Source organism: Brassica oleracea, chromosome C9 (genome assembly GCF_000695525.1).
Source record: "Brassica oleracea var. oleracea cultivar TO1000 chromosome C9, BOL, whole genome shotgun sequence".
NCBI classification, from domain to species: Eukaryota; Viridiplantae; Streptophyta; class Magnoliopsida; order Brassicales; family Brassicaceae; genus Brassica; species Brassica oleracea.
Window position 1 is genome coordinate 8,322,018 of NC_027756.1, and position 13,257 is coordinate 8,335,274.

Consider the following 13,257-nt stretch of genomic DNA (forward strand, 5'->3'; position numbering starts at 1 on the left):
CAGGAAATAGTTTTTCCTCGTAAAATACTCGTCAAATTACATCCAATTTACGACGAAACACTTTTGTCGTTACGTTACGAGGAAATAACGATGACTTTAGTTTTCCACGTAAGTTCCTCGTAAAATCGACGTAAATTTACGAGGATTGTTTTTCCTCGTTAAATTTCCTCGTTAAGCATGTAGTGTCTATGTCAACTAATAATATGTCAAATAACTAAGTCTGGCATATATTAGGTAAAATATTAAACAACTATGTGCGGTGTGTATTGTAAGATATGAAATATTCCACAAAATATTTTTTAAGCTCTGTACTATAAACACAAGGGGTTTGGAATGTGTTGTAATCTCAGCCAAGTGAATTGAGTGGTCTAAGTCTTAGAAAGTCTCTCGAGTCTTTTGAAATATTTTTGAGTTTTTTTAATAAATAAAATCTTTCTTTCGTTGTGAATCATTTGTGTCTACCTTCAAACACTTTATTGATATACCTTTGATTCTAAACACTTTTTTTGTGGTTGTACTTACTATGTGTTTGTAAATTTCAAACCATTACGTTATTAGATTTTGAAACCATATAAATAAACCAATCATGATGGAAAGTATTCACAGTTCTACATCCAAACCCACAAAAGTACATAACCACAATCAAAGACTTGTTATGAACCAACCATGGCTTATTTACAACATAAAAGCAGTAAGAGACAATACATTCAGATCCCGGTTGAGTATGAGGCCCTTCTTGCTAGCCTTTGTTGGTCTCATGCAATCTTTTGTTGGCTTGTAATAAACCACTTGGAACTCTTTTTAATCATTGTCAAATTTAGTAAAAAAAAGAACTCTCTTCTTAATCATTTTCAGATGACAAAATCTACTTCCATATGTTACATTTTCTGTAAATTTTTTACTGTTAGTACGTAGTGAAATGTCACACTTTGAAAATATTGTCTTTCGTATCTCTTTGTTGTGGAGTTGTGGTTAATTCCACAGGTATTTTTTAGGCGAACTCTATAGATAGCATATTGATATAACACTTCAAATTTCACAGTTTGTAGATGACTATTCCACGTAGAGATGACATATCTAAAGCTTGTTTGATCTGAGTCCCTACATTCGTGATAAGGAGGCCCGAAAAAATATTGGAAAATCCAAAACCGAATATTCTCATTCTTTGGTGTGGTGGGGGTGGGGTGGGGTTTTCGTTAGAACCGTATATCAACTTTATATTTTGGATGATGCCTTCGTTTCTAGCCATCTATTTGACGATCACCAAAACATCAGTTCCCACAAATACTACAGAACTGTGGTTAGGCGGCCCACAATTCAATTATTATTATTTTCTCCCATTTGCATATTAAAAAACAAATACTTATGAAATAAACCAAAAAAAAAGAGAGGTAGTCTCGTTGCTACTGTAGAAGCCGGAAAACCGGACTGACATAAACGATAGAATAAAAGCGATGTTAAGGAAATAAACGAATGTAAAAGACGAATACAAGAACGATAAGAAATCGTATTCGCAAAGAGACATGGAGTCGAGATATGATCTCTTTCCTTAACTCAAAATATTCGCTCCGTTAGTGAGACGGGACTGTACGAATATAGAGTCCCAGGATACAACCATGGCAGACGAATCACGCCTCACTCGTGATCGCCCTATCGAACTATAAACTCTACGAAACACTCTCTAGACTTACGTTGAGGGATCTGGTGATTTTTTTTTTTTTTTGCGTAAAAACTTCAAGAAAAATGAAGGAGGAGACGAGTTTTTAAAGAAGAGAAGACGAGCCATTTTCCGTAACTAATTTTAAATTTTTGAGAGGATAACATGCATGACGTTTTTTATTTTTTAGACAAACTACTTGTCGTTTTAAATAAAATTGTATGCTGTTTTTTCCCGAAAAACTGGCAAAACGTTGAGCTTAACTTGGTCCAAAAATAATAGTTCTTATCGGGCCAAAGGTCCTCCACCCAAGCCCAAGCCCGTGAGCCGGCCGGACGGCGGCGGCAGCGCGCGCGTGGGGAGCTCTCTCTTCCTCTGAGCTGTTTAACCTCTCATGTCATGAAGACATATATATCCTCCTCAAAATCAACTCTCTCAACCAATGTGGGATGTTGTTAACTTCATTTCATTAAAGCCAACAAGGCTTTTTAAGAACCCATAGGCCCATTTCGTTTTCACATTTTTTCCATATATTATTTGAGCCATTAGGCTAATAATTAGGCCCAACAGCTGCAATGCTACTAGAGGCAGCCTAGTGACCAATCTTTATGTGTGCATGTGCATAGATATTATACTGTGGTAACTAAAATCATGCTACATGTTTTTTCCTGCCTAACCTTTATTCTGATGAATCGTGCAAATAGTTGCATTTGCATAACTAAAGAGATAAAGTTCGGTGATGAAATGAGTCGTCAACAAAATGTAAACACCACTTACCTGTAATAGCAACTTGGTTACATTTTAGCCAAAAAAAAAAAGAAAAACCGAGAAATTAGGATCCATGACCAAAGAAAAATCATAAATTAAGAGAATGACCATAACAAAAAAATTTATATATATTTATACAATATTTTCTATTTTACCCTTCATCACTATCCCTCTTGTTTTTATTTTTTTTAACAGTTTAAAAATAATGATTCAAACTTCTTATTAACATATAAAAATATGAATTTTTTATATACCATGTTTTGAATTTTTTTAAACAAAAATATATTTATAAAACTTACATGATATTTTTTTTGAAAAATTTATAATGTTCTATTTTATTTAAAATATATAAAATAGAAATATAACACACTCTCACATTTTTTTCCTCTTGTATGAATTTCATGTGGTGTTTTAATCTATAGTATATGAAGAATAGTAATGTAACTCTCTCCCTCTACCTCTCCCTCTCCCTCTCCCTCTCCCTCTCTCTCTTTATTATATAACTTTAATTCTGTTTGAAATGATCTATTATATATTGACATTTTAAATAGAATGCTATTTCATTATTGTGTATTATATAAACGCTCACATGTTATAAAAGACTACAAATATCCATTTTTGTGGTAATTGACACAATTCCTAACTCATAGGTATTTTGTTAATTCTTTTTCTGCAAATGTTATACCACACATTCACCCAAAAAAAAACTAATAAATAACACTGTTATTACATTTGTAATTGTAGCAAAATGGAACAATTAATAAAAAAGAGAGCGCCTAATTCTCAGAACACGCGTCATACACTGATTTGCCAGTCGGATGCTTTTTTGGAAACATTGGTGTAGTGACTGTAGTCCGTTTTCTTTTTCTTTCCCTCGATTTATAAAAATCACACACTACAAATTAAAAAGCGAGAATAAAATCACGCCCGTCGGATTCTCCCCCTTTCAAACTCAACGTACAAGATCCATCGTAGGATTGAAGATGAACAACAACCAAGGAATAGGTGACGTCACCGTCTCCTTCCTCCAACGTCCATAAAGAAGCGCCACACTCACACACCAATACTGCTACTGTAACTGCTCTACAAGCCAAGAAAGAAAGAAAAAATTACGTTACGGAATCTCTTCAACTTCAAATTGCATCTGTAAGATCATCTTTTCTCCGTCGATTAGTCGTTTCCGTTGATCTTCCGCTTCACTGATTTTGATCGCCGATAAACTTGGATTGTTCGTTTGGATTGTAATCAGATTCTCCGTTCTGTTTCACTTATCCGATCGATCGATAGTAGAGGTTAGATCTGTAACTAGATGAAATCGAGAACTGATCTGCGTTGATGCTTTCACCCTAGATGATACATGGCTTGTTTTTGAGTTTAGTATTCTTGAATGACTCTTTATCGCTAGCGCTTTTATCCTATGGTTGGTTATTTCACAGATTGAGAATAACGTTTCATTGCTTGGTTTTGAGGTTTTAGTGATATGGCTGATATCAGGGATGAAGGAACAACCCCCAAGAGCTCTGTTTCTTCCCCTCTGAGGAATCCTAATGTTACCCTTAACGAAAGGAATTTTGCTGCCTTCACACACAGATCAGCTGCTGCTCATCCTTGGCATGACTTGGAGATTGGTACCTTAAAATCTTATTATTGATTTAAGTTTCCTTTCTTGTTGATTTCGCATGTATCCTTGTCTTTGCTTGAATCTTGTAGGTCCTGAAGCCCCTGCTGTTTTCAACTGTGTAAGCTTTTATCTCCTTTTGCACTGTGCAAGATTAGATATTTTCAGAGAGTTAGAACGAAATTTTATCTTGTTTATCAGGTTGTTGAAATTAGCAAAGGTGGCAAGGTGAAATACGAGCTAGACAAGAACAGTGGCCTTATTAAGGTACTGCGTCTTTACTTGATTTCAGTTTTCGAACCTGTTGTTTGTTTCTGTGGTTGTATGTATCATTGCATATATGCAGAGAAGTCTTCCTTTTTATATGTTTTTTTTTTCTCTTAAGGTTGATCGTGTCCTGTACTCATCCATTGTGTACCCACACAACTACGGCTTTATTCCTCGAACCATTTGTGAAGACAGTGATCCTATAGATGTCCTGGTACTCATGCAGGTGCTCTCTCTCACCTTTCATTAGCTTCAATTGTTCATGCAATGATGCAAACTTAAGGCAACTGATAATTATTGTGTAGGAGCCTGTGCTAACTGGATCGTTCCTCCGTGCCCGTGCTATTGGATTAATGCCCATGATTGATCAGGTAACAATCACTGAAACCCAAATCTCTATCTTCTCCTTCTCTGGATGTATTACATTAGTAAGAAGCCACAACTTGCAGGGTGAAAAAGACGACAAGATCATCGCAGTGTGTGCTGATGATCCCGAGTTCCGTCATTACAGAGACATCAAGGAGCTTCCTCCTCACCGTCTAGCTGAAATCCGCCGCTTCTTTGAGGATTGTATCCACAATATAACATCACACTTTGTTTTGGCTTATGCTTTGTTCCAAGTTTTCACTTAACAGAAAAAAAAAAATTAGACAAGAAGAACGAGAACAAGAAAGTGGACGTTGAAGGTTTCCTCCCCGCTCAAGCTGCCATAGACGCGATTAAAGACTCCATGTAAGTTTGTTTGCTCCAAACTGTTTTACTCTGTTACCTTAGTCGCAACAAACAATGTATATTGATTTGATAAAAACGCAGGGATCTTTACGCAGCTTACATCAAAGCTGGCCTGCAGCGTTAGTGAACCACCTACACGCTCGTTATGGCTTGTGCATTTTCGCAATGTACATCAAAAAACTTTTGTCGCATTATAAGCTTTCTAATGATGACGATGAAAAATGCCAGTTTTCAATCATTAAAACTTGGAGATACATATATTGGCTCTTGTCCGATTTTTTATATTAATGATGTTTGCAAACTCTTCTTTGTCTTCTTGTAGTTCACTGAATAACGTCATCTCTTAAACGAGTATATTTAACTTCTCTAGATTTTCCGCAAGAATTGTTCATAATATGAAATAGGATGATGATTTCAGACTTCAATGTAATTTGAATGCCCACTATATAAAATGTAATCTGAATGCCCACCCACGCTACAAACATGAGCTCTCTCAACTTCTTAAATCTAATATATATATATATATTTCTTCCTTTTTTTTTTTCCCAAATTGTTTTTATTGAAAGATGGACCAAGCCCAGAACCGAAGCCCAAACATACAAAAGCCCATAAAACCTGGGCCAAAAAGGCACAACCTTCAGGGCCTAAAGCCCACCAAATAGAAACCCAAACCCACGGGACTTCGCCGCCGCGCGGACACACGCTGCGGCATCGACGTCGCCCACGCTTCGCATCAACACCGGGAGCCAACCGTCGATGAACACCCGGATCCCCCGGAGCACACTGACTCCACACCATCACCACCGCCAAACGTCTTCGACAGAAGTGAGCCCAATTTCGGAGAGCATCACTCGACGAATCGAGATCTCATCCGTTACCAATCGTCACAATCACCGAGAGGAAGACTTTGCGGGAACCGTCACCGTTAACTTGGTCGAGCTTCGATCGTCCTCCGACGTCGTCACCACCAATCCAAACCCACCAACCTCGACAACACTAAAAGGGAAGAAACCGACGAAACCCTAAAAATTAAACAAAGGGAACTAACCGACGGCGAGGCAAGGCATGGAGCACCTTCACCCCCCCGTAATCTTGACCGACGAAGGCGGAGCTAAGCGTAGCCTCCACCTCGCGGGGACCTGAACCGGCGTCGACGGAGCTGACGGAGCCGGCGGAGCCTCCGCCTCCCGGAGACAAAACCAAAAAGCCGCAGAACGCGCTTCACCGCGCCTTCCTCACCACGACCGCGCCTCTACCCCAGAAACAGAACCGCCATGGACGATCTTCTTCCAGAGCTCAAGCAAGGCGGAGGAGGAAGGGGACGTCGACAAAGCGAAGATCGAGCACTATTAACGGTAGCTTTAGGGGCTCCGGTGACGGCACGCACGCTCACGCGCCGGCCGATCACCGGACCCGAAGATGGATCTACTTTTCTTCTCTCTCTTCTCTTACGGATTATTCATATATATATTTTTTCCTATTCTCGGTATTTTCAAATTTTCTATATATTAATTGAGAATTTTTTAAATAGTTATAACATGAATTTTGTATTAATTAAAAAAAGACTCAATCCTATGTGACATTTTTTTAAGCAAGTTGACGTGACAGAAGTAGAAAGGATTTAGGAATAGCATAGTCTAAAAATAAATTCCCTAGCAAAATACAATTTCGTCCTGAGTAAAGACAGTCGCATAGCGCTCATGATATTGAACGGATCATATCATATCAGCAGATGATATTATAAAACCATTTTGCATATTATAAAATACTTTTAAAGATCAGTTAGTGGCCCGAGTAAAGACAGTCGCATAGCGCTGTCTCCGAGGGCATCTCCATCCCTACTCCATTTTCAACTCCAAACATGAATAAAATCTTCTCCAACCCCACTCCATTTTCAACTCCAAAATAGAGTAATGGCTAGGGTTACTCCATTTATGGAGTAATCTTACCCATTACTCCATTTTGAAGTTGAACTTTTTTTATTTATAAAATGGTCCATTGAATCTTTAATGTTTTTATTTCTTACTTAAATAATATTTGAAATGATACAAACAAATTTTGAAGATCAGTTAGTGGAATTATAAAACCATTTTGCATATTATTACACATGAATAAAAATACTAATGCAGCTATACGTACAAGTTTCAAACATGAAAATGAAAAACAGAGTAAAAGATCTTTTAAACAAATGGCGTCTCTATTATCAGTTCCTGTAACAATGGTTGTGGCCTGTTTAAAATCGCGTATGGTGTCAAATGTCTAATGCAGCTTGATAGACCTACACTTTATATAATCACGGTGGTTGAATATGTTAATGTGTATAACTAGTATGCATTGTGGATACATGATCGTCTTGCCTTACAAACCGATTGTTAAACTCAAGAACAGTACTCATTTGTCATTTGCAATGTCTATGTTGGTTCACTGTGGCATCTATTTTAATTGAACCGAAGCATAATCAATAAAAAAATCTGTTAGACAATGCAAATTAATGGTGGCGGGTAAGTATGCACATTGAATAACAGGAAAATTGTTAAATTTAATGTAGATTTCCTTATAAAAATAACAATTAAGAACCAATGTTCGTTTTTGAGGGATGAAATATTTATAGAATTTATTTGCCTTGATAAGCAATTGTGTATCTGTTAAAAAAGTTAATTTTGTATTTAATACACGAAAACTTAACAACCAAGGCTTCAATAAAATTAATTCTTCGTAGGATAAGGAAAATACAATTTGCGTAAGATAAGATAAAGGAAAATACACGAAAACTTTGGCACACACGTTAAGCTAAAATAATCTCCTTTGTATTAATTGATGATCATTTAAAAAATTGTAATTTTAAGTTTGTACGAATTAAAAAGAGGTCCTGCTTAGGTGTCACTTAATTAAGATGACAATTTAGTTTACGTGGCAGCGTAATAATCAATTGACAAAAAATATTGGTCCAAATCTAATTATTAGGAAACATTATATTAACCCAAAATATAAGAAGCATGTATTATTTCCTTAAATAAAAGCTACGTAATTACCTAATATGATTAACATATAAAGATTTGATAACAATTTTTGTATCCTTATTCATTTTTGTTTTATTTTATATATTAAAAAAATTAAACAATCATATTAACTATATAATAAAAAAATTAGATTTTTTCTTATATGTTATATTATGAATATTTAAAAATAACTTTAAATTATATAAATGAGGAATCCTTATATGTTATATTTTAATTTTTTTAAAACGACTTTAAATTACAAAAATGAAGAAACCTTATATGTTATAATTTTTTTATATGTTATATTTTTCTTATAGGTTACATTTTGAATTTTTTAAAACGGCTTTAAATTACAAAAATGTAAGTTTTCCTTAAGCATACGACTAAAAGTATTAAAATGACATGTATCAATTCGATGGTTGATCTGAAACCTTTCAAAACCATATGGAAGATAAATGTCAAAATAATTCAACTGTGGAAACAGTATTGTTCATTTTTTTCAATAATGTCTTTGGTGGAAAAAAATGAAGTTTTTGTTTCATAATTTGTTTATTGTTTAATCCGATCAACCCATGATATATTAATTATAGTTTAATTCCATAATTTTTTAATAAAAATTGATCCGTTCTATCGGAAAGAAATTATATAATAACAACAAAAAATATTATATATGTATAAATAAAATGATAAAATCTATAAAAAAATTATTGATAATATATACAAATAAACTCATGTCATATCCTAGTATGAATATATATTCTGCAAGCTATCTACATAGCATTCAAACCATTCCTACGAAATTTTGTGATATATCAGGAAAAGTAGAAATAATAATTTTTTTTAGAAAAAAAAATTTAGAAAAAAAAACTGAATAAGAATTCTAGAATTTATCTTAAGAATACAGAATTTGCGAGGCCCAAATATATGAAATTAACAGCTTACCACATCATCATTCATGGATGGGTGTAAAGATAATTGTTTTGAACTCAGATCGAAGAATTACACGGATCTATCAACCTCAATGACTACGTGCTAAAGATGCGATACTAAAGACTTAACTTGTGCCAAGCAATTATATTTATCTATGTCGTGCTCTGGCTATATACTAATTTATCTATAGAGAGATAAAAGGAAATCAATTATTGTAATTTATGTAGTTCATCTTTCTTACAAGATTAATTTGTATTTAAAATTTTTTACTATCAATAAATTGTATTTAGAGCATCTTCATCACATCACTTGGACGAGGATAAGTTTAAGAAAATAAGTGAGAAAGGTACTACAAATTTCCTAGAAAAGAACTTTTAGAACTGTCCAAAATGTTAATTACCTACATGTTTTTTTACTTTTTAATTAAATTTTAATTATCTAATACTTTCTCCGTTTCAAAATAATCTATATTTTGATGTTTTTTTATTAGTAAGATAATAAATTATAAAACTTTAAAAAAATAATTGTGCTTATCAAATTTTGATTAGATAAAAGTCGTGAGAAATAACTAATCCAAAAAAGTAATCTATTTATAATCAAAATTTATTATGTTTTCTTAATATATATGAAAACTCTAAAACATACATCTTTTAAAAATGAATAAAGTAAATTATAATAAATGATCTAACAATCTCTTATTAACTCTTCCATAATAGTTTGAGCATTGTTTAAGAAAACATATATATAACATAATTTAACCACTTACCCTACTCCTACGGAGTGTGGTTTAAGTATCTGTCCTTCATCATCTTGCAACAAGTAGCTCATGGAGCCATGGTACACACCAACATCTCCAACAGCCAAAGTAGCTGAATGTTTCCCTGAATCCAAACCCAATCCTGCAGCCTCGATCCCGACCAGTCGCACATCCTCATCCCCAACAAACTCATGGAACAATCCTAATGCGTTTGAGCCACTCCCCACACAAGCCACCAACACATCAGGCTTACCACCCCATAGCTGGTTTGCTTGTCTTCTTGTCTCTTTCCCAATCACGGATTGAAACTCGCGTACCATTAATGGACTCGGGTGTGGTCCTACCACTGTCCCGGATAAGTAGTATGTGGTTTCTAGGTTTCCAACCCAATTTCGAATTGCCTCTGTACTCGCATCTTTAAACGTTCCTTCCACTGATTTCACCTATTAGAATCCATATACAAACAAATTTTATGTTCAGTTTGACCAAAAAAACAGTTTTGTGTTCCATATATGTGAACTTTTTTTTGGAGAGATTTATATATACTGTTATTTCCGAAGTAACTTTTTTGCATTCAAACTCACACGTTAAAAGTTAAAATGGCTAAAGTCATTTTGACGAAAAATATTTTAACCCTATCAATCAATTCCAAATTGATTGTATAAATACTAATCAAGTATAAAAAAATTCAAACAATTAATTCCAAATATTTTAACCCTATCAATCATATACATTTTGACGAAAAATATGTCAAATATGAATTATTTGGTATTTAATTTATTTTTCTTAGCATAACCAATAACTTATTAAACTGTTCTCTGAATTAATTAATAATCTATTTAATAATAAATATTATTTATATGATTATGCCCGCACACACGAATAAAATACCTAGTTTGAAATAAGACCAATCGTTTTAGAAAAAAAAAAGGTTTTAGTTTTGATTTTTTTCAGGGATTTTTACATAAACAATTTTATTGCTAGTTAATTACCGACATTAAATTTCTTGATAGATTTTGTATCCTCCTTTTTAATAGTATGAACGTTCATATATTTTTTTAACGTTCATATCTAGAACAGGGAATGGACCCTCACTTTTTCATGGATCAGTTAGCCAAAAAATAAAATAATATATATATGCTAAACAAACTAAAGTATTTTATTAATAAATAAACAGAGTTCATACTGCAAAACCGGATCCGGTTTCGGCTAGGTTATGAGTGTAATTATATAATAATTACATGTTTTACCTGAGCACCAAACAGTTTCATGGAAAGGACATTAGAGAATTGTTTCTCTTTATCAGCGGTTCCCATGAAAACAGTACACTCTAACGAGAACTTCGCACAAGCAGCCGCCGTGGCGACCCCATGCTGACCGGCTCCTGTTGCTGCCACCACACGGCTGCAACCAAGCCGCCGGGCAATCATCGCTTGAGCGAGAGCATTGTTGATTTTATAGGACCCGCAATGGTAAGATCTTCCCTTTTCAGGTAAATCTCGGGTCCATCTCCGGTGGTTCGAGATATGCTCTTGTAGTGTTCGGTTAAACGTCCGGCGAAGTAGAGAGGCGTTTCTCTTCCAACGTAGTCTCTTAATGCTGTGGTAAGCTCCTCCTGGTCACAATTAAAAGCACACATAAGTCATTTTGTTTTACATGCGCAAATAAGTTTTTTTTTTTGATTGTTAAAATGTAAATAACGTTGAGGGTTACAAAGTTGTTAAAAACAAACTGAACCACCTCTGACTTTGATTACACGGCAAAAAATTTAGAAACCGTGTAGTAAAGACATTGAAGCCGTTCTACTTTGGAACGAACATGACAACAAGAAATGATATAAACTTGAGAATATTTTGGTACATACGAAAATATGTTGATAAAGAAAAATGTTGGCACATCCCCTAGACTATATTTGCGAAGTGATTTATACATATGTCGTCACTACAATAATTCTCGCTGAAAAAAAGATGACATGACACTTAAAATAGATGACATGACACTTAAAATAGATGACATGGTTTTAGAAAATAGTAACATGACATCATATTAATTGTGAGATATAAAATTTCCTTATAAAAATTTAAATCTTTTTGCAGGAATTTTAAATATGGCAATAAAAATAACTTATATATCATCATTAATTAATATCAATTTTCCATATAAATATTTATTTATGGTAAACTATTAAATATATTAATAATTCATATATCACAATTAAAATAATAATATATATGTATATATGTATCTCACATTAATAAAAATAAACTAAATAAAGTAACACTAATCCAAAAAAAATTGATAGTTAAATATTTAAACATTATTTAAATTTATCTGTTCATATTCATCGTTTAAATTAACAAAAAAAAATTTCAGTTTAACTAAAACAAACAAAGTCTCAAATTTATTAGAATTTATATTTATATGTAAATATATATATATATATATATATTTAAAATTAGATGGGAAGATATATATATATATTTGAAATAAATAATCATTAAACACAATAATATAATTAAAACTATTTTTATAAAATCTAATTTTATCTTTATTAAAATTTAAATAAAATAAAATTTAAATAGTTATACCAAATCAAAAGAAATAAGATTACAAAAATATGTTTATGATTTTTTTATAACAATTGAAGTTAAAATATAAATTAATAATGTTGAAATATAAATCAAAATTTCTTTTGAAATAAAAAAATATTATGTTAAAAATTACTATTGTGCAGGAAAACTCCTAGTATATGTTGATATTTAAAGAGTTTCTCAAATTTTGAGAAATTAAATTAAACTTTGAGAAATTTGGTGAGCAACACCATTGGGCCTTGTACACAATGTCCCGTCACATCATGTGAGCTGGCAATCTAATGATTTCTTATGTGAAAAGGAGGTATTGAGTCGGTATGTACTTATTCCGATGGATAATGACAATACTAACAAAGTGTTACGCACCAGATTGTGGATGACTCATAATGACTCATAACCAAGATATTATGATTTGTAATCTTTCCATTTATCTATGACGATGTAATCTTTTATATAAGAAACCTCTATATTATGAATAAATATAGACTTTTTCATTACTTTTATAACATGTTATCAGCACGAAACTTTAAATCCCTAAGCTAATATCCAAATCGGAAAACCCTAAAACCCTAACCGTAGCCGGCGATCCGACGAACTCTAAACCCCGATTGCGTCTCTTGTTCCCGCATCTGTTCCAGCTCGCGTCCCCGATCAGCTTCAGCCCAAGATGTTCCTGATCCTAGCTCAGACGTTCGCGACCCGAGAGCAGCTCCAGCACGCGACCTCTTCCTAGTTCGCGACAGCATCAGACAGCTCGCGTCCGACGATAAAGGCGTTCCCGATCAAGCAATAAAGGACGTCTGCGACCCGATAGAAGCGACTCGATCCATTCCAGCTCGCGTCCCGTTCGTGTCCAGCTCGCGGCGCAACTCCTTTGGTGGTCCGATTCAACAATCATCTAAGGTTAAAAGGTAATTCAAAACCTAAGAACCCATAAT

General features: G+C 33.8%; 1 protein-coding gene and 1 pseudogene across 1 annotated transcript; one reads left to right on the forward strand and one right to left on the reverse strand.

Annotated features, from left to right (window-relative positions):
- Window positions 1–3,356: 3,356 nt before the first annotated feature.
- Window positions 3,357–5,398, forward strand: LOC106315683 (soluble inorganic pyrophosphatase 2). Its single transcript, XM_013753483.1, has 9 exons — window positions 3,357–3,571; window positions 3,902–4,053; window positions 4,136–4,164; window positions 4,245–4,310; window positions 4,429–4,536; window positions 4,616–4,681; window positions 4,760–4,880; window positions 4,961–5,042; window positions 5,124–5,398. The coding sequence occupies exons 2-9, from the start codon at window positions 3,906–3,908 to the stop codon at window positions 5,164–5,166; spliced, it is 663 nt and encodes a 220-aa protein (XP_013608937.1). The 5' UTR covers window positions 3,357–3,571; window positions 3,902–3,905; the 3' UTR covers window positions 5,167–5,398.
- A 4,334-nt stretch (window positions 5,399–9,732) lies between these two features.
- Window positions 9,733–13,257, reverse strand: part of LOC106317166 — a 13,882-nt pseudogene continuing 10,357 nt past the window's right edge.